The sequence below is a fragment of the Terrapene carolina genome, unplaced genomic scaffold (genome assembly GCF_002925995.2).
Source record: "Terrapene carolina triunguis isolate 2854851 unplaced genomic scaffold, T_m_triunguis-2.0 Scaffold42, whole genome shotgun sequence".
In the NCBI taxonomy this organism is placed as follows: domain Eukaryota; kingdom Metazoa; phylum Chordata; order Testudines; family Emydidae; genus Terrapene; species Terrapene triunguis.
Window position 1 is genome coordinate 6,600,002 of NW_020664393.1, and position 21,522 is coordinate 6,621,523.

The following is a 21,522-nucleotide window of genomic DNA, read 5'->3' on the forward strand; positions in this document are numbered from 1 at the left end:
TGTGAAGATACTCAGCAGTAGGAAGTTTTTATCTGAATTTCTTGTTCTACCTAATAATCTGTGAATTAAAGTTTAAAGGAAATAGCTCTACAAAGCAGCTTTGGAAGCATCTCAAACTGGCTAGGTCTTCAGGGGTGTGGCTACTCCCTGCCTGTCATAATTGACAAGTTCAGTTCTGCCTCTAAGGAACTGCAAGCAGGGGTAAGACGCATTGTAGTGGATCCGCAGTCTGTCCTGCTCGAAGAAAGGAAATTTTTGCATAAGTTATGATATATTTTCTATACTCTGTGATATGGCAAAAGACAAACTTCCTGGCAATACAGTAGAGAGAAACTAAACTCTCCCTGCTTAACCCGTGCCCTGAAAAAAGCCTAGAGGAACAGATATACCTTACAACATGTGCCAAAGGCAGAAAGGAAAAACATATTCTTTTGGGCTAACTGGGGAAATAAAGTAGAGAACCCTTACCTGAGAGGACCAAGCCTCCAGGCTCACAAAACTAGGGACAGTTATTTCAATCATCTAAGCAGTTGTCAAGCACAGGTGGTGAGCACAATTTCCTATCTAAATCAATCTGACAGGGGCTCTACTAAAGTTTATCATTATCTGTTTACTGTTACCATTGTATTGGAGCACTTCACAATCTAATGTATTTATCTTCACAATATACTTGTGAAGCAGAGAAGAACTATTAACCCCATTTTATAGATGGGAAATTGAGGCACAGAGAGGCCAACTTACCCAAGGTCACACAAAAAAGTCTAAGGCAGAGCAGGGAATTGAACCTAGTTTTCTTGAGTCCCGTGTTAGCACTCTACCCAGAGGACCATCCTAAATGGGATGAAATCAGCATCGTAGGTGGAGAGGATGGTATGTGGGTCAAAATAGACACAAGTGAATAAAGAAGAAAGGACAAAGTTGTGAAGGGCCTTGAAGTTGAGCACAAGAAATTTGAACTCAGTATGGTTCACTATTTCACTAGGGGTATGTCTACACTACAGGATTAATCCGAATTTAGATAATTCGAATTTGGGAAACAGGTTGTATAAATTCGATTGTGCGCGGCCACACTAAGCACATTAATTCGGTTTTTAACCACATTAATTCGGTGGTGTGCGGCCACACTAACCCTAATTCGAATTAACAAAATCGATTTAGGCGCTACTCCGCTCGTCGAGGTGGAGTACAGAAATCGATTTTAAGTGCCCTTTAATTCGAATTAACTGGCTCTGTAGTGTGGACGGGTGAAGGGTTAATTCGGATTAACGCAGCTAAATCCGAATTAAAGTCGTAGTGTAGACCAGGCCTAGGAGGGTGCTGAAGCACTGGAATGGGTTACCTAGGGAGGTGGAGGACTCTCCATTCTTAGAAGTTTTTAAGGCCTGGCTTGACAAAGCCCTGGCTGGGATGATTTAGTTGGTGTTGGTCCTGCTTTGAGCGGGGGATTGGACTAGATCAGTGGTTCTCAAACTTTTGTACTGGTGACCCCTTTCACATAACAAGCCCTTGAGTGCGGACCCTCCCCTTATAAATTAAAAACACTTTAAAATATATTTAACACTATTATAAATGCTGAAGGCAAAGCAGGGTTTGGGGTGGAGGCTGACAGCTCGTGACCCCCCATGTAATAACCTTGTGACCCCCTGAGGGGTCCCGACCTCAAGTTTGAGATCCCCCTGGACTAGATGACCACCTGAGGTCTCGTCAACCCTAATATTCTATGATTTTATGGTGGCAAACTAGCCTCTTCTCTGCCTGAGTTCTCTCCCCCATCTGTAAAGGGGATACTGATACTTATGCATCTTTTTGTAAAGTATTTTGAAAACTATATAGTAAATGCAGTAGTAAATATTTGTTACTACTAAACTGAATTTTGTGAGCCCACTCTGTTTGTTTGTACATGTGTCCTACTGTGCTGCCTATGCATCTTCTTAGTAATTAAAATGTTTCTTTTCCCTCCCCTTTCTTGAGGATTAAGGGACTAAGGGAGGAGATGAGTTGATCATCACTGTGGGCAATGAGAATACTTTATGACTAGGTGTTTTAAATCATCAGAGTTGCTTTTCTTCATGCTAAGGTCCACAGATCCATTACAATAGGTACTTCAGTCTGCTTGCAGGTTAGGGGCAGAACCAGACTTTACAGTCACTGGCAGAAGGGGAATGCTTCATCTCCTGAAGTTCCCTCAAGTTTTTCTGGTTCTACAGTAGCTGCTGGCTAGACCAGGCTTCCCTGCTGCAGCGCTTTTCTGAAGGAAATTCCAAATTTTATTTTGAAAACCACTGGTCTACAATTTTTAACCTGGTGTCCGTGGACCCCTGGGGGGTCTGCAGACTGCCTAAGGTTTTCAAAGGGGTCTGCACCATTCATTTGAAATGTTTTGGGGGTCCACAAATGGGGGGGGGAAGGTTGAAAACCACTGTTGTAGACTAACAGTTCGACTCAGTAAAACGTCTGCGTAATGTCCAGCCATGTCCTATGGCTGCATTTGTCTTTTGAGGGATTGTCCCCTCAGCTCTGCTTCACCTTCAGAGGTGTTTGTAGCATCTGGTGCTCCTGTAGGCTGCAGGGAGATAGGTAGGACAACAAGACAAACCAGAGGTGAAAGAAAGGTTCTCTGTCTCCTGTTTCACGCTACTCATATCTGAGATCTCCAGGGGAAGCACAGACTTATCTGTCCCGTGTGGATCCCATGTCATTAGGCTTGGCAAGATTTGATTTAAGTTAACAGAAATTGGTAAACATTGATTTCAGCTGACACACTAAAATCAACAACAAAAAATCCAATGGTAACAGTTGGCTTGAGTGCAGGACACCTACCTCCATCTTGTGCCTGTAGGGCTTGGGTGTCACTGGCCTTGCGGCAGCTCAGAGAGCCCTCTGCAGCCCCCTGTCACAAGAGTGAGAGAGACGCGCTGTGACAGCGAAGATGCAGAGGGCTCTTTGCACTGCCGCAGGCCTGTGATGCTCGATCCCTGCAGGCGCAAGGTGTGGGGAAGGCTGTGTTCCCAGTGGAGCAGAACAGAGACCCCTGTGGGAAAAAATAACAGGAAAAAAATTAAAGAATATCTGCCCTTTCGCCTCACTTTCATGGAGTGCAGCAGAGTGGATAATTCTCAGTGTCTGGTTTCCCCTGCTCAACTGTAGAGAATACAAACTGGGGATAAATGCAGAAAAAGACCAGGTCATAGACTTGTGCTGATTGCTCTAGGTGTGTACCTCTCCACCCCACAAAGTGAATTCTTGTTCCTTAAGGAAAGAAGGCCAGCAGTCCAGAACAATTATAGAATCAAATAGTAAAATATATTTAAAACAAAGAATTGAAGAAGACTCTTTCAGGCAAGAGTGTATTAAGTATCATGAAACTACACTTAGGTGTGCAATTGCCCTAGGCAAGATCTAGCTCTATATCTCTTCTCACACATCCTGGGAAGGGAGCACTCGATGTCCAGAGGAGTATCCATTGGAGCTGTGTAAGAATTACAGGAACAGCTTTTGTTCCATTCGCGGTCTCTTCAACCCCTGGAAAGGCTACATCATAATGGAAATCATCCATCTACTTCAGATTGGAGCTGACACTCCCCATCCTAGCTTCAGAGAATGGGACGAGCAGAGCAAGGCCCTGTCTGAAACATCTACATAAGTTCCTAAAGGAAAATTGTCTTCACAGCATTTCTGTTTTACCATTGACAGACAATTCTTATGTTTTGTAGATGAATGACAGCCTTTTTCTTTCCCTGACTTCAGTTGCTACCATTTGATCTTACATGAGCTTTGCAGCATCATGGTAGCAATAATATTGGCGTTAGGGAAGATGGAAGTTCAGTCTTCCTGGACAATGTTCTGCTCAGGGTGTTCTGTACAGAGAGAAAGCTGAAGTAAACACACTGAGTAATACAGTTCCCGGGGTATCTTGAAATCTAGACAATCTTTCTCTCTCTCGTGTGTATGTGCGTGCGAGGGAAGACAATCATAGGCTTGGGGTGAGGAAGAATACTCTCTCAGGTACAAGATCTCATCCCAGGAGAATCTTAACAGAAGATGAAGATGGCCATATTGGAGAACAAGTGGTTTAACAAACAAAAATTCAATTCTTATTGAAGCCTATTGGAAATTCTGATCTCAGACAGGCATGCTTCAATGATCTAGAGTTCATATGCTACCTACCCAGTAATTCCAGGTATCCTCTGCATCTTGCCCTATCATCTGTTGGCAGAGATCTAGCTCCAATTGTTTGTCTGCTCCCACAACTATTGAATGTAGAGAGTCAGATTTTTATTTTAAATAGATATTTCCAATTCAGTTCAGGGAATGGGTGCCAGAAAGAGAGCACAGCATCCATGAGCTGGAACACAGTGATTTATTGAAGTCTCGGGGCACTGCTCCTTTCATGGATAACAGATCTGTTCTGGTTACGACAGTCAATGTGTCTCAGAGGGTTTCATAACTGGGAAGGATACAACAGACCCTACCCCACAGAGAAATTCTCCTGTCCTGAGTGGAGCAAAAGTTTCCTGTCTCTATGTGCACTGCCCATCTAGGGGGAGATGAACACCAAGATATACATGGTGGAAGTCAGATTAGCAGCATGGTTCCTACACCCAGAAATCTCACTTATCAGTCACTTAGTTAAGCTGATGATAGACCTCTTTGCATTTGGAAACAGCTAATAAAGTGCACTGTGCCCTCTCTTTGTGTCAGGATCTGTGATATGAGGTGAATGACCTCTCATAAAGTTGGACAAGGTCCCAGCTATGTGTCTCTTCCCCTTTTCCACTGCTCCCCAGAACAGTACAAAAGCTAGAAATGAGAGAGTAGCAGTGATACAGTTTCAGCCTTTCTAGCTGAAGAGACTTTAGTTCTCAGGCCTGATTAACCTAGCATTGGATCTTCAGATCTCTGTATCTCTCAGAGATCTGAAGTTTTCAAATCTAATCCTCCATCTGGGACCAGAGAGGTTTAAAATTAATACTTGGATGAAGTGACTGTTGCTCTCATGCACCTCAAAAGAGAAAGCAGCAAAGAGAATTTATTCTTCTAGCTGGTACATAGTTTAACTACCATGTTAAACCAGTGAAACATACCCATAAGTTCCTCCAGGAGGGCTTTATTGTGGGTAAAAAGGTGAAGTCTCTGTTGTATAATGTTCCCATCATGTTCAGAAAAAGGAAGCTATGTACAAATCCCAACACTAGATGCTACCTGAGGGCATCAATCGCATTCTGCAAGATCACAGAGGAAAACCTTGGAACCTCCTTCTGCTCCTTACAGCAATACCCAGATCGAGCCCCTGCAGGAGGTGTCGTCATGTTTCCTATCCAATAGAGTAGGCCTTCTGATGGCTGCATTCTTCAATCAGCTGAGTGTTTGTTTGACGTTGGAAGATATCTCCAATGTACTTTCAATTCAGACAAGTAGTCCTCACCATTGTCAGCATTCATTCCCTAAGTAAATTCAAGAAATATTTCTCCTTTGGTTAAGCATCAAAGTACAGTCCTTAGAAGCACTAACACTCTGAGATTAATCATGTCTCCTCTGTTGAGATCAACTAGATGGCCATATGACCATCAATACATAAATTCATCTAATTCTGCATATTGATATCCAGTCTTTAGCCAAAGCCATTTCCTTTTATTTGGCAGGCATCTTCCCCTGGGCACTAAAGTATGAAGAAGATATTTATATATAATCTACCTCATTTGGGATATCCACATTTAAAGGCTGATCCTACTGTGTGCATCCTGGAGAGACACTATCTAAATCCCATTGTAACAGTTCTGTAGACCTTAGCACAAAGAATAATATGAAAATGTATCTGTTTACCTGAAAATTTCCTTTCTTCGAGTAATAAGGTCCACAGGTTTGTCCCACCTTGGAGACAAATGGATCATCCAGAGTAGAGATGGAAATTGGCATCCAACTATTTAGGTGTGGTCATTAGGTGGAATTTACCATGCCCTGTAGCAGAAGGAAATTTATCTTTTTTTCCTCCAAAGTATAGTTAACTCTCTAATGTGGGAAATTAGGTTTGAAAGGAAATTTTCAGGTAAGGATGGCTAAATTTTCCTAGCTTCATTAAAGGAATTCCTGCTTTCCATGTGTAAGGAATTAGTTTGTAGAACTACTTTTTACTGCAAAGGGTTCGTCTAATTTAATCATTAAAAAAATCTAGTACTTAACAATATTTGTTTTAGAATTAAAGGTTCCCAGAGACACTTGAAGAAACTAATCTAGTCACTTTATCTTGGCTTCAAACAGAAGCATCCCAGTATAGAGCTGACGCCCAATTTAAAGGATAGGCGGTGTAGCTTTACAGAATGTCATGCCTGTGTGCTGTAAATTTTCCAAAGCTGAGTTCTTAGGCCCAGCCATGCAAGATAATGTTCATCTCCCCATTCCTGGCATTGCAACCAGGAACATGAGGGTCACAGCACCACTGTGGTTTGGCCAATTTAAGTCAGAGTGGCGGCATGATCCCTGCACCAGGCTGCAAAGCCCAGACTGAGGAGCCGGGCCCAGCTCCACAAGACTGGAGCCACCAGTTCCGGGTGATTTCTGTGCGTGCACAAATCCCTTGCTAAAGCTTGAACAGAAAATGTCAATGAAAACAATATTTCCCTCCCCCCCCCTTTGTACACCACCTTTTTGAACTTTAGGGGGTTCAGAGAGACAGCCCCAGCCACTTCAGTTGACGTGCTTATGCAAACTTCCCCTCACATTAGAAGACTCCCTGCACAGCAGCTTCAGCTGCTGTTAGGGGGATGGTACCAGGGACTTTTGCTGTCTTTGGGGCTGCAACTATGTGACAAGTCTACTTCTTTTAAAACCATCAGCATATCCTGCTAGATGTGACATTATGTGGAAAGCCCATCTTGCAGCCCAGAGCTGCTTTGACTGATTTTTGTCAAGTGTTACTCCAGAGGCAGTTGTAACATTGGAGGCAGTACTGGGTCTACTGAATATCTTACTCAGAGTAGGGACTTGCTCCTGATGTGGCGGGATTGAAATAGCTGGGAGTTTTCTGGTTGAGGACACTGAAAAGTCACTCATCTGGCATAGTGGGATCTTAATTTCAGGAAGTGAAATTCTAGAACTTTGTGTTTACTTTGTTGTACTTTGTCCCCAATTATCTTTCCAGGGCTTATAATGGTTTTAGCAGGAGCCTCTGAATTTGACCCTCAGTATAACAAAGATGCTACAAGCAGACCAACAGATAACATTCAGATACCTCAGGTTAGTTAATCCTGAAAGATGCTTCACTATTGTGAGATCCAAAGACTTAAAAGGGGGAGTTGGTTAGGCTTTTAGATTGGCTGGCTGGTTGGTATCCATCCAGGTCCTCAAAGGTTCTGGACCCACATTGCTTATTGAAAGAAAACTACATTTAATAAAACACTTAAAGAAAAATAAAATCAAGCAATATCACCAAAGCTAAGCTCCTATTAATAATATTAAACTAAACTGAAAATGAAGCATTACAACAAATCAGGATCAACAGATCAAACAAGTTAGTCCATATTGGATGGGAGTTAAGTCATTGAATTAGTTATATCAAATTAACACTAAAAATAATCAATCCTTAAATTCAAAGGGATAATTTAAGAAGTTGGCTTTCCCTTTGGTTACAAATACCAACTAAAGAATTTTATCAAAGACAATCAAATCTATAACTTAAATCTGGTTAAGTATCTTCATACTGAAACCAAATTATTATCTAATGTTTGAACCACCATCTCAAAGCCAATATAAAGCTTCCTTCTCAAACTTCAAATCTTGTGAAGTGACTAACCCTTAGTCACTCCCCTCTGGGTCTCTAAAAGATATTATATTGGAACCATGCAGCTTGTTCCAGTCATATTCAAATTAGGTCGTCCTTAACTAGCATTAATTTGGAAAAGTCCATCTTAAATCAGTAATTTTAAAAAAGTGTTTTGCATACCCCAGAGACTGTTTCCCCACCATATATATATAATATATATAAAAGCTGGCATGGTCTTATCTGGGTGACAGGTATTAAGATGAAATTATGTCACCAGTTTACAGAAAGTTTAATATAAAAACCTTATAAAAGTAGCTGATTGGAATAAACCCTAGTAACAAAGCCTATCACTCAACATTAGTCAACAAAATTAAAAATAAATTCAAGCTTATTTTCAGTTTCATCATCCCAGTTTCTTCTTGGCTAATCTAAAAACAAATATTCTCATTCTTGGAAACGAGGCATTTAAGGTATAGTTCTGTTTTGGATCAGGGCTATAAATCAAACGTCTGTTCTTCTGCAATCTTCATCTTGACAGAGAAAAGTTACTTAAAAATTTATCAAGATGAAACCCATTTGAAATATAAAGTTTAAATTTGTATATAAGGTCTGTATATCGATACAAGCTGTTTTCCTTACGCTATGTTTATCATTTTGGTACTAAAATAGCCATTTGTATGTGTAATTATTCTGTTTCCTTTAGCTAATCAGAGAGCTTGGAAGCATTAATTTAAAGAAGAATGAGCCTCCACTTACCTGCCCTTACAGCTTGAAAGCCAGAGTTCTCTTACTGGCTCATCTTGCCAGGATGAAAATTCCTGAGACACTTGAAGAAGGTAATTATGATTCTCCTCTTTAAAAGGCTCTTTAGGAATAAAGACATCACATGTTGCGTTGTTTGTAAATTTACTTGTTTTGGTCCAATTAGACACTTTTTGAATGTCGTCAGTTTCAGGGTTAACTGCACCTTTGACCCCCACCCCCTTCTTGGTCCCTCTTGAGGCATCTACTTAATGTTTTAGGCTTTCCAGCTGTCACCTCTCTTCAGGTGGAGAGCTGAATCTTTCTTCTTTCTGACTGGGAGCTGCAGAGCCACCTGCCGTGCACTGTGATATCTCCAGCAAGCCAGTCTGCTCATGCTTTGCTTTCTCTTTGAGGGCTATGAATATCGTATTGCTAGCAGTTACATTTTACCACACAGCTTTTTCTAAGCAAGCACTTTTATTCTTAAGGTAAAAGCACTATAGAGAAAACGCATTTAAAAACACTAAAAGTTCCTATACACATGCTAAAAGTTTACCAGATGCCGCCCATTGGGGCCCTAGTAGGCCGAAGTCTTTCCAGCCCTTCCACAAGGGTAGAGGCCCTTGGACAGGAAGGGCCTGTCCATTTACTGGATCAGAAAGAAGGCCCTGAGTCAGTTTAAACCCAGCCTTTTTATATCAAACATCCTTTTTGTTTTTTGGTCTCTTGAAAACCCAGTTTGAGCCAGTTTATGCAAGGCTTCCCAGAGGGTGGTATCTCTTTGGAGATATTTACAACCTAAGTGTTTTACCTTAATCACCCTTCACTGTTTTTAGTTCTTGGTGGAGCTGTGGCAACCCTCCCTACCCCAGAGTTGCATACAATATCTGCCCACAGAAATACATAAGCTTAATACAATATGGTCCCCAAAAGGTATTGTATGAGGTGGCAGTATGTGTCATACACAATAATCTATATGCTATGTGATAACTGTTTCAAAATAAACATATCTTAAACGGACTGAGCTTGTGGCTCTCATTTTTTTTCCTCCAGCTAAGCACGGAATGCTCATACCCATGTTTAAAATGTAGATTGCTGGTGTTTATTTCAATCAAAATGAAAATATTCTTTTGAAAAAGAATAAAATTTGAAACTCTTTAAAATGAGTAGTAGGTGGAATTATACCACCATGTTGGAATAAATCCAACGTGGTGGTATAATTGCTTCCCCAAAATTTTAACTTGGTTTTGGTTTTGGTTTTGGGTGGGTTTTTTTTGAGAGGGTGTATGGAGGTGGGGAGAGACGGAGGAAGAAAAGATCAGAATTCTAAAATGGTAGTTATATTAGAAGGTCACACGTCACATTTTTTAAAAATTCCCTTTTTGTGTTACTTCATGTATGCAGGAAGCCTGAAAGCTGTCTTTGGAGGTCAGAATAGATTAACACAATGGTCTCTTCTGGATTTACAGCATATACTTTATAGACATTTTTTCTTCTGCTTGTTTTTTAACCTTAGAAATATCAGAAATGTAAATCTGATCTCCCCTATGATCAATGGAGGACTTCTTGGGAGGGTCTCAGGCTACGTCTTCACTACGGGGGGAGTCGATTTAAGATACGCAAATTCAGCTACGCGAATAGCATAGCTGAATTTGACGTATCGCAGCCGACTTACCCCGCTGTAGGGACGGTGGCAAAATCGACCTCTGCGGCTTCCTGTCGACAGCGCTTACTCCCACCCTCGCTGGTGGAGTAAGAGCGTCAATTCGGGGATCGATTGTCGCGTCCCGACGGGATGCGATAAATCGATCCCCGAGAGGTCGATTTCTACCCGCCGATTCAGGCGGGTAGTGTAGACCTAGCCCTAGATGTATATTGCAAGTTTCATGCTTTATAGTTTTAAGGAATGTGGGTGTTTTAAACTTGAACAAATGCATCCTTTCAAACAAGTATCTGTGAACCATTGGAATTAGATGTGTTTAACAAAAGTGAACAGTTCTCCTTCAAGTGATTTCACACATCTATGTTCCACTGTAGGTCTATGTGCCCTCAGTGCATTCATGTCAGACTTTTGTCAGCTGTACCATCAGGTGGGCCGCCCTCCACTATTCTCATGTGCCAAGCCGAGGGAATAAAGGGGCATGGTCGCCACCTCCCTCTAAATTTCTTATTGACTGTAGTGAGAGTTGGAGCTCTGTTGCTCTTGAGCTTTGGTTAACCAGTCTTCAAAATAAATTATGTTGAACATCATTGTAGCTTAAGTTTAGTGTAGTTAGTAACGTAGTTAATTGGGATTTAATGTGTGGCAATCCCCAGGTTTCAAACCATGTTCCATGTGCAGGGCTGTGATCCTTGTTAGTGACACATGCAAAAAGTTGCCTAATCTGATTAGGTGAGGAACATGTGAGGGACAATGTCCTATTTTTACCTCCTTCCCAACAGAACAGAGGGATTTCTGCCTTTAAAGTACATCTTCTCAATAAGGCAACATGTGCCTCTTCACTGCCTGAATCTGATGGTGAGAGGCTGGAGAGTTCATCCAAAAAGAGTGCCACGCAGCTGCCTCAGCCTGAAATCCAAAATCGAGTGAGAAATGTCATTCATCATCTTCTGCAGCCTCCTTGAAGCACTCAAAACCCTCCTGGTTCAGAGATGGATGGACTTTCAGAGTCTCACTCTTCTTCTCACAAAAAGGCTCTGAAAAAGTCCTCCGGTGCAGAGGCAAGGTCTGGTTGTAAGCACTGACGCTAACCGATGCTGTCTGAGGTGACACTGTTGATTCTGGCTCCACTGGGGCAATCAAGACTGCTGCTTTCACCCCTGCTGGAGAGATCTTCGACCCAACACTGTCAGGTCCAGCACCACCAGTGTTAGCGGCCAAACACTTACCTCCTCTCTCGGTGCAGTCAATGCCATAGGCATTCTTGATGACGAGATCTTGTGTCTCCACCTCTCATGAACTTTCACTGTTGCATTGTCCAATCCCAATCATCTCAACTTCATCATCACTGGTGACTTCACTTACCACTACAGTAGTGGCAGTTCCATCCACTTCATCAATGCATGCTACATCGGCCCCACCAGCATAATGTATGTCAACTCACCTGTCTGCATTCTGACTGCCTTATCCACTGGCACTGTCAGCTACATCTTTGACTTTGATACCTTTGGGACAGCACCATGTATCACGGCTGCTGTGCCTACACGGATTCTTCTACCATTTATCGAGGGGTTATGTTTCCTCCTCCTCAGAGTCTGACCATGATTCCATATTTCCAGCAAGGTCTTTCAGCTCTTCATGCAGACAACACTCTAGAAATATCCAACCCCTAGAGCAAGAACGTTGTTATAATGATTCCTTACTGTGGTACCCTTCACCATAGGCAGTACAAAGACTGGACTGTTCTCCTTGGCCTTATTGGGCCCCTTGGTCTGCTTCAAGAGCATCTAGCCCCCTGTGGGCCACTCAGTCCAGGAGAAAATCATCATCTTCTGTACCTGTAGTGCCTAGAGAAGATCCTCCTCCAAGTCCACAACCTCCCTCTTCATTGGAGCCCACAGAGGAAGAGGAGACTAGGAAGAAGCCCCTGGAGTTTTCCCATATATTTATTCTTTCCTGGATGAGGCCATCACCCAGAGTCCACATCCTCTTCGTGAGAACTTTAAGGTCTTTTAGGACCTTGTTAGGAGAGTGGCAAGATCTCTGGGGATGCAGGCAGAACTTGTTCAAGACAACCCACACAAACTACTGGACATTTCACAAACTCTTGCTCCAGGAAGGGTTTCTCTTGCCATTAATGTAGCCTTGCCAGAGCCTGCAAAGACCCTTGTGGCAGACACCAGTCTCTGTTCCACCCACTGTCAAACAGGTAGATGATGCCAAATCCCCCAGCCGTAATTTGAGTGTTTCTTTACACACCCCATTCCAGATGCTAGTGGTCACAGAAGTAGTCTCATCCTAAGGCTAACATGAAGAGACTGGACCTATGTGGCAGCAAGACTTATACCACCATGAGCCTTCAAATGAGGGTGTCAAATTAGCAGGCATTGTTATCCAAATATACCTTTTATTAACTGGTCAGCAGTTTCATAATTGGTGGACAAACTGCACAAGGAATGTAGGAATCAGTTTTTGGCTATGGTATCCAAAGATCATCTCACTGCTCACACACCCCTCCAAGCAACTATCATGTCACTTTCAATGGTTACAGCTATTTCAATGAAATTGATCTTCCTAGCTGCAGGCCTTTGGCATCCCAAAAGAGCTACAAAATACAAGAGAAGATCTACTGTTTGAAGGTGCTAAATCATTTTCCTGGAAGAATTATGTCACAATGTGTACTTTAAAAGATTCTTGTCCCACCCTTCGTTCACTGGGTGTCTGCACCCGAGTGACAAAGGGAAAGCAGTTGAAGCCCCAAATGCAGTATAGAACCAGTATAGCAGAGACCTTAGGATGCCTCTTGAAGGAGATCTAAGCCTCCTAGATGTCACCATTGGAACAGTCTGCAGCAAGCCCTTCTCACCAAACGTCAGTAGCTTCAAAACAGTCATTCCGACATCTTGATCAAGGACAGCATACTAACCATGTCTCATCTTCTACATCAGCAGTTCTCAACTCGGGGTCCGCCAGCCGTTACAGGGGGTCCTCAAAACCCCTGCCCCTCAGGGCTGAAGCCAATAGCCCTGCACCTTGGGAGCTAAAGTCCTGAACCCTGGTGCCCTGCAGGACAGAAACTCTGAACTGCCAGCCCCACAGAACAGAAGTCCCCTAGCCCTGCGGGGCTGAAGATTCCAGCCCCATAGAGCTAAAGCCCAGTGCCCCATGGGGCAGAAGCCCTGAGCCCCAGCGCCCCGTGGGGCAGAAGCCACCAGACCCACAGGGTTGAAGTCCTGAGCTCCTCTGTAGCTGAAGCCTGGAGCCCTGTCACCCCCCTGCTGGATCCTGGAATTTTTATAGCATGTTGTGGGGAGGCCTCAGAAAGAAAAACATTGAGAACCCCTGTTCTACATGCAGATCCTCCATTTACGAAGCACCTACCTCTCTTTTACACTGCATGGGCAGATTATATCAGACAAGTGAGTATTCAGCACAGTAAAGAAGGGATATGTTATCTGGTTCATCTCCTTCCCTTTCACCAACCCACCTTCCCTATCCCTTTTCAGGGACCCATTTCACAAGGCTGTTTTACATCAAGAAGTAACTGGAACTGGGGGCAATGGAGGAAACTTCTTATCAACACACACGGAAGGTTTCTATTCCCTCTACTTTCTGATTCCCGGAAAGCAAGGTGGTCTTTGACCCATTCTGGACTTAATAAGACTGAACAGATTTATTGAAAAGATGACATTCAGAATGGTCATCCTGGCATCTGTTATCCCTTCCTTGGAGATTGTTATGGTGCCCTTGCTGTGTAGAATACTTACTTTTACATGGCCACAGAAAATTTCTTTGATTCCCGATAGACTACTATTACACGCTACTTCGGCCTGTCCTCAACCCCAAGCAGTTCATAAAGTATATGATGTTGGTAACAGTCTAGGAATTCAAATATTTCTGTACCTAGACAACTGGCTAGTTTGAGGAAGGTCGAGGTGCCATGTCTAAAACAGTATCCTTGTCATCAGACATGTGTTCTTTTGTCTAGCTCTAAACCTGATTGTCGAGAAATTGATGCTGCAGCCAACGGAGAAAATAAATTTTATAGGGTTGGATCTTGATGCTGCAACTGCCATTGTTTACCTCCTGACGGACAGGTTCCAATCCATAGTCTCTCTGCCAGAGAACCTCAAGTTCAAGACAAAGACAGCAGTGTATTTGTGTTTTCAGCTGTTGGGAGACGTGGCCTCATGCACCTACTATGTGATTCAGCATGCCAGACTTCACCTCAGATGTCTGTAGGCCTGGTTTCGCTCCGTATATCTGAACAGACATTCACTGGATATGCTGATGGGTGTACTTGCACGAGTGCTTCAGTCCTTGAATTGCTGCTTAGGCTCTCCAAATGTATGCAGAGAGGGTTTCCTTTCTTACCACCAGAACCAGCTATGACTCTGGTAACAGCTGCATTCACAAAGGGCTTGGGTGTGGGGGAGACACATCTGGGTCAACTTCAGGCTCACATATTTGGGTGCCTCAGGAAGTTTAGCTCCATACAAATGTGCTGAAGCTTTGAGCCATTCATTGGGCCTGCAAAACATTCATTACCACCATTGGGGTCAACTGAGTCACATTCTCCCCAACAGCATCACTGCTATGTTTTATCTGAACAAGCATAGAGGTGTAGGGTTGCCTCAAATGTGCCAAGAAGAGATCACCTTGTGCAACTTCTATATAAAGAACAATATCTCCCTAACGGACTTTCACCTTCCAGGAGTGAGGAACACTGTTGCGGATTCTCTCAGCAGGATCTTAGACTATCATGACAAGTGGCCAATAAAGCGGGACATTCTGCAGTCGATCTTTCATCGACAATAGATCTCTTTGCAATCAACCTGAATAACAACTGCAGGAGGTTCTGTTCCAAAGCAGGTTGTGGTTGGGATTCTGTGACAAGTGCCTTTCTTCTTCCCTGGTCGAGCTATCTGCTGTACACATTCTCTCCAATCCTGATTCCCAGGGTGATCAGAAGCTAAAAAGAAACAAGGCAATCATAATCCTTGTAGCAGCTGCCTGGCCAAGGCAGTATTGCTATCTGGACCTACATCAATTCTGAATTCAACCACTCATAGGTTGAGGTTTGCTTGTCTCAGAATTGCAGACCAAGCTGCAATCTCTTCACCTTGTGGCATGGACAATCTCTGGTTGAGCAACGAGGTGAGAGTCTGCTCTTGAGATGTCCAAGCCATTCTGGTGAATAGCAGAAAGGATTCCAGCAGAACCACATATGCAGCAAAATGGAGGTTTTCAGTTTGAGCAGAATCTTGTCAGTTATCATGAGTACAGAAATTAGACCTATATTGGATTACCTATTGCACCTGAAATCTTCTGGTCTCTATCAGTTTAGTGAGACTCCATGTAGCAACTATTTCTGCAGTATGCCCACCAATGGATGAGTTTTCTATCTTTTTTACATCCATAGGTGTATAAATTTGAAAGGGCTTATTCACAGGAACCCTTCTGTCTAATCCAGGACCATCATGGGATCTGAATTTGGTATTGTCTCTTTTTGATGGGTTTCCCCTTTGAACTTTTGGCAACAACATCTCTGTCCCTGCTAAAAAAGAAAATAAAGCATTTTTGGTAGCAATTACTTTTGCAAGGAGGGTGTTGGCGCTCCAGGCACTTGCAGCTGACCCTTGTTTTACAATACTCCACAAAGACAATGTCTTGCTTAGACTAGATCCAAAATTTACACTTAAAGTGTTCTCTGCAGTCTACTTCTAACCAGACTATTCATCTCCCAGTTTTCTTTCTGAAACCTCATTGTTCCAAGGCTGAAGAAAATTTTCATACCTTGGATATTCAGAAGCTTCTGGCATTTTTACCTGGACCACATAGTCTTTCAGTCTATGTCCACACTGTGATAAAAGACCTCTGGCTGGCCCAGGTCAGCTGACTTGGGCTTGCAAGGCTCAGGCTGCCGGGCTATAAAATTGCAGCATAGCTGTTCAGGGTTGGGCTGAAGCCCAGGCTCTGTGACCTTCCTCTCTCGTGGGGTCTTAGAGCCCAGGCTCCAGCCCAACCCTGAACAGCTACGCTGCAATTTTTAGCCCCACAGCTGGAGTCCTGTGAGCCCAAGTCAGCTGACCTGGGCTCTGAGACTCAGTTCTGTGGGTTTTTATCACAGTGTAAATGTATCCTCAGATTTCCCCTAGATTTTTTGTAGCCCATGCTGACAGGACTAAAGGGCAACCTGTTACAGCCTGCATATTTCACACTAGATTTCTGAATGTATCAAGCTTTGTTACAATCTGCCAAAGGTGTGTCTTCTGCCAAGGATAACACCTCCACTCCACTAGGGCTCGTTCTGCTTCATTAGCTTTTCTGAGCAACATTCCTCTAAGTGGACGTTTGCAAAGTAGCAACGTGGTCATCTGTGCATAATGTCTCTAGACACTATGCTATTACTTAAGCTTCCAGAGATCATGCAAACTTCAGCAAGTCAGTATTGCGGTCTCTCTTCAAGTAGTCTGAAGTCCCACCACTTGTAAGGAAACTGCTGGTGAATCACTTACAATGCAATGTATATGTTCACAATCACTTGAAGGAGAAAAGACCGTTACTTTACATGTACGGTAACTGTTCTTCGAGATGTGTTTTGCATAAGAGCATTTCATGACCCTCCCACCTTCCCCATTACTTCGGGTTTAGCTTACTGATCGTATGAAGGAATGGAGAGGGAGGTAGTGACCATGCCCACTTCATCTGCTTGGTTCGACACATGGCAATAGCAGTGATGCATATCCTGCCTGCTGGTACAGCTGGCAAAAGTCACAATTTGAGTGCATTGTGCACACATACATCTGTCGTGGAATGTATATATGTGCAACACATATTGAAGAACAATTACTATACGTGTAACTAAACATCTTTTTTAAATAGTCTGACTAAAAATCCCTTTCCTTCAGTTGCTCCATTTTCAGTCTACTGATTCTTGTGATGTCATAATTTCTCTAGTTCTCTGTAGTGTCTTCCAACATGATGATGATTTAATTTCTGTTGTAAAATACAAGTAGAAAAAACTTTGATTTAAAAACCTTTCAGGCCTTGACGTGGAAGAGTCAAAAAGAGCATAAGCCTATTTTTTTCCTTAGTAGGTAACCTTTAAGAGTAATATTTTTTTAAAAGTTCTTTTAAAATTACATTCTAAATGTCGTTGTCTGACTTTTATTGAAATGTGTAACCTTTGTGAGACTGCTTATATAAATACTTCTGAATTGTTGGAAGGCGGTGGGAGTTGAGTGTGACCAGCATCTGGCAGATTCAGACCCATTGTGGTTTAAAATACATGTATGTTAGACAATCGCATGGAGAGAAGAAAAAGAAATAGGGGGTGGGACTGAGTAGGTGATTTTATAAATAATAACAGTGGACAGAGGTGGGATGCACACAGTTAGAGAAAATAGTGAGTAAGCAGAGAATCTGAGGGTTTTATCAAATCATTCGTCTTGCAGATCAGCAATTTATCCTGAAAAAGTGTCCTGCTTTACTTCAAGAAATGATTAACGTAATTTGCCAGTTAATAATAATGGCGCGTAGCCGTGAAGGTAAGGAAGAAATCTTATTATATTGTATTTAAACTAGAAAATCTCACTCTTTATTGGGCCTGCCTTTAAAGAGTTGCTGAGCTTATGGGAAAACATTGCTATTGTATATTTAGATATTTCTCATCCCCTTATGTCAGTGGTGGGCAACCTGTGGCCCATCAGGGTAATCCACTGGTGGGCCGCAAGATCGTTTGTTTACATTGACCATCTGCAGGCATGGCCGCCCGCAGCTCCCAGTGGCCACGGTTCGCCGTTCCCAGCCAATGGGAGCCGCGGGAAGTGGCGGCCAGCATGTTCCTGCAGCCCGCAGCTCCCATTGGCTGGAGACGGCGAACCACGGCCACTGGGAGCTGCGGGCGGCCGTGCCTGCGGACGGTCAATGTAAACAAACGGTCTCACGGCCCGTCAGCAGATTACCCTGACGGGCCGCAGATTGCCCACCACTGCCTTATGTTCTCAATGGAAAAGATCTTTCTGAAGAATTACGCCTCCCATGCTTCCCCATTTGCACTGTAAGGGTGTGTCTACACTTGGAGCTCGGAAGTAGACATCATCACATTAGCTTATATTGAGCTAGCGTGTGGTAATACAGTAATTCCTCACTTAACGTTGTAGTTATGTTCCTGAAAAATGCGACTTTAAGCAAAACGATGTTAAGCAACGTTAAGCGAATCCAATTTCCCCATAACAATTAATGTAAATGGGGGAGTTAGGTTCCAGGGAAATTTTTTTTTGCCAGACAAAAGGCATATACATTTTAAATAATTTTAAACAAGCAATTTAATACAGGTATTAACCAGGCTGGCAGCCCCCCATCAGGTCCCCTACGCCCCCTCTCTCCCTCCCCACACCTCCCACCCACTGGTGGACCCTGCGGATCAGCGCCTTCCCCCTGCTCCCTCTGCCTCCTGCCCGGGGCAATCAGCTGTCTTGTGGTGTTCAGGAAGCTGGGAGGAGGAGCGAGGATGCGGCGTACAGCCTCCACCCTCCCTCCCCTGCCTCTTGAATGCTGCAAACCAGCTGATTGCTGCGGGCAGGAGGTGGGGGGAGCAGGGGGAAGGTGCTGATCCGTGGAGTCTGCCGGCGGGCGGGGGACGCTGGGGGGGGGGGGGGGGGGGCGGGGGGGGGGGGGGGGGGGCTGCCAGCCGTGGACAAAGCAGGCGGCCAAACGACGTTATAGCGGAGTATTGCACATCTTTAAACGAGCATGTTCTGTAATGGAGCAGGGACGTAACATCAAAACAACGTTAAGTGAGAGGATGTTAAGTGGGGAGTAACTGTACAGGCAGCGGTGAGTGGTGGCCCAGGCTAGCCGCCCTTAGTACATACCAGTGGGGTCCGGGTAGGTTGTATTTGTTACCCGAAATTGGGCCAGCTAGTAAGCTTAGGGAGAACTAATGACCCACCAGAGTTTGGCAGAAAGCAGCACGTTTATTATACTGATAGCTAAGCTCAAAAGAAGGGGGGGGGGGGTCACACTCACACTCGCGTACTCACGCTCCCAGGACAGGCATGGCATTGGAGATGTCCAGATCCTTCAGAGTAAGTGTCCCACAGTGCAGCGATGGTGTGATGAAGGTAAGTCTTCCCGAGGCGCGATGAAATGCAACACGGCGAACCACTGGCCAAGCGGTCCGGGCGAAGGGCCTTTACGGGAGATACAAGCTTGTCAGTGTACTACTGAGCACATGGCCCCTTCCCCTTTTAAGGACCTGCTCCGCATGGCCTATGACTAGAGATGACTTGGCCGCGTCTGGTTGGTCACACTCCACTTCAGACAGTGTCCATGGATTGGGTGTGAGCGCTGCTTAATTAGAGTCCCAGACACCTTGTCTACCTGGGAGCTCTTTTGATCTTCCAGCTGTTCAGGCAGCCCATTCATTCCACAAGCATTCGAGGAGGGAGTGGGAGGGGGAAAGCCACTTCACAGGTATTCAAAGAGGGAGAGGAAACAAAAGGGGGGGGGGGGAAGGTGTAACAGACCTTTTGAACATACAGGTTATACAGAGTATATAGATCACTGCTGCTCCTACAGTATTTGGGCAACATACTTGAGCCACCATCCATGCTACCCTGGCTGCACTGCTATTTTTAGTGTGCTAGCTTAAGCAGAGCTAGCACAGATACATCTATGTGAGCTGTGAATCACACCTGGCTCCAAGTGTAGGTATACCTAAAGCAGTGAATATCCCCCTTTCTGTGTTAGAACCCTCCCCTACACTCTCTTGTGATTGATTAATGCCTGATGACCCCATATCCCCGATGCATTGTGGCATTGCCATTCCATAGTAGAGTTACAGATCTTTGGAAAATAACAAGTGCATTGAGATGCACCCTCAATACCTGATCTCACCCCTTCGGTGACTCTAAGGTCTAGTCAGCATTTCAGTTATAAGTGCTCTGTCCTCTCCTTCAAATATAAGTATTAAAAACACTCTGCAAGAGAAGAATCATATATAAGTATTTGTAACTTTACAAGCATTTTCCTTTTTTACTTGTGGCTTAAAAAACACTGGTAAAACATAACCAGTTATTTTGTGCACCTCCACTCAACTATGGTTAGGGCACTTATTAACGTTTACAAGGTGTGTATATAGAGTATATGTGGGACATTTATAAGCATATTTTCCCAGTTTGTTTTTAAAAATACCAGTAACCTCCCCAAATTAATGTTTCAGTTAATTATTTTTAAAATGCTGCCGTCTCTCTGGAGGGATTATGCAAAAATAGTCTAAAGCAAACTAGTTAGTTTCTGTTATCACAGGAATTTGTAATCCTGGTGCTTAATCCTTTTATTAAAAATTAGAACTGAAAGCTGTTTGATTGTAATCAATAGGCAGGCTACTCCACCTCTCTCCTTGATGTCTTGATCAACCTATAATGGTTAGGAAAGAAATCATCCTCTCATACAGCCCTTTGACTAGTTTGGCACAACCTGAAGAAAGAAAATTAACAGGCACTAAATTGTTTGCTAAACTATACTGTAATACATTTTATAGGAAGATGGCCATCAATACTAGGTTCAAATGGTAACTATAAGCTTTACAATGCATATGACACTTTCTTTATACTGTAAGGTACATCTTTCTTTATGAACTTTTAAAGTTGCTGGGCTGATCAAAATATTTTAATTTATCATGTAGTGTAATACGTGTCCAAAGTATACTGGAAAAACATGTAAAAAATGATCTTGTAAAATTCATTCTCCCCAAGAAAGGGAGTTTCGTGCTCCATCATTGGGATCTTTGGAAAACTGTATGAAGCTTTCCCAGATGGCTGTCCAAGGGCTTCAGCAATTCAAGTCTCCCCTTCTGCAGCTCCCTCACATTGAAGAGGACAATCTTAGGCGAGTTTCCAATCATAAAAAGGTATAAAACTACAGATAATGCTCAGTCATTTTTATCTTTCCATTATCTCCTTTAACCTGCCTCTGTCTCTCACTAAGCAAACTTATTAATAGTTCACAGCATAAAAAGCATTTGTTCAGGAATGCAATACCTCATGAGTCCTTGTGCTTTATGTTCCTTAAACTGTATCACTGTTTGCCTTATAAATAAAAAGGAGAGTGACTATTTACCACAGGTAACAGGAGTTATGATCTGTGGTATGGTCAGGGCCGGTGCTACCATTAAGGCAAACTAGGCGGTTGCCTAGGGTGCCAAGATTTGGGGGCGCCAAAAAGTGGTGCCCCCATTTTTTTTTATTATTATTTATTTATTTTTTTTTACAGCATTCCTCCCCGAGCATGCGGTCGCCGCTCCACTTCTCCCGCCTCCCAGGCTTGCAGCGCCAATCAGCTGTTTGGCGCC

General features: G+C 43.4%; 1 protein-coding gene across 1 annotated transcript in view; it reads left to right on the forward strand.

Annotated features, from left to right (window-relative positions):
- Positions 1-21,522, forward strand: part of SEC63 (SEC63 homolog, protein translocation regulator) — a 111,976-nt gene that overhangs the window by 59,247 nt on the left and 31,207 nt on the right. Inside the window, exons 9-12 of the mRNA XM_024202609.2 lie at positions 7,139-7,233; positions 8,463-8,595; positions 17,621-17,713; positions 20,927-21,081. Of these exons, the coding sequence (XP_024058377.1) occupies positions 7,139-7,233; positions 8,463-8,595; positions 17,621-17,713; positions 20,927-21,081 (476 nt within the window). The remainder of the gene's footprint in view (positions 1-7,138; positions 7,234-8,462; positions 8,596-17,620; positions 17,714-20,926; positions 21,082-21,522) is intronic.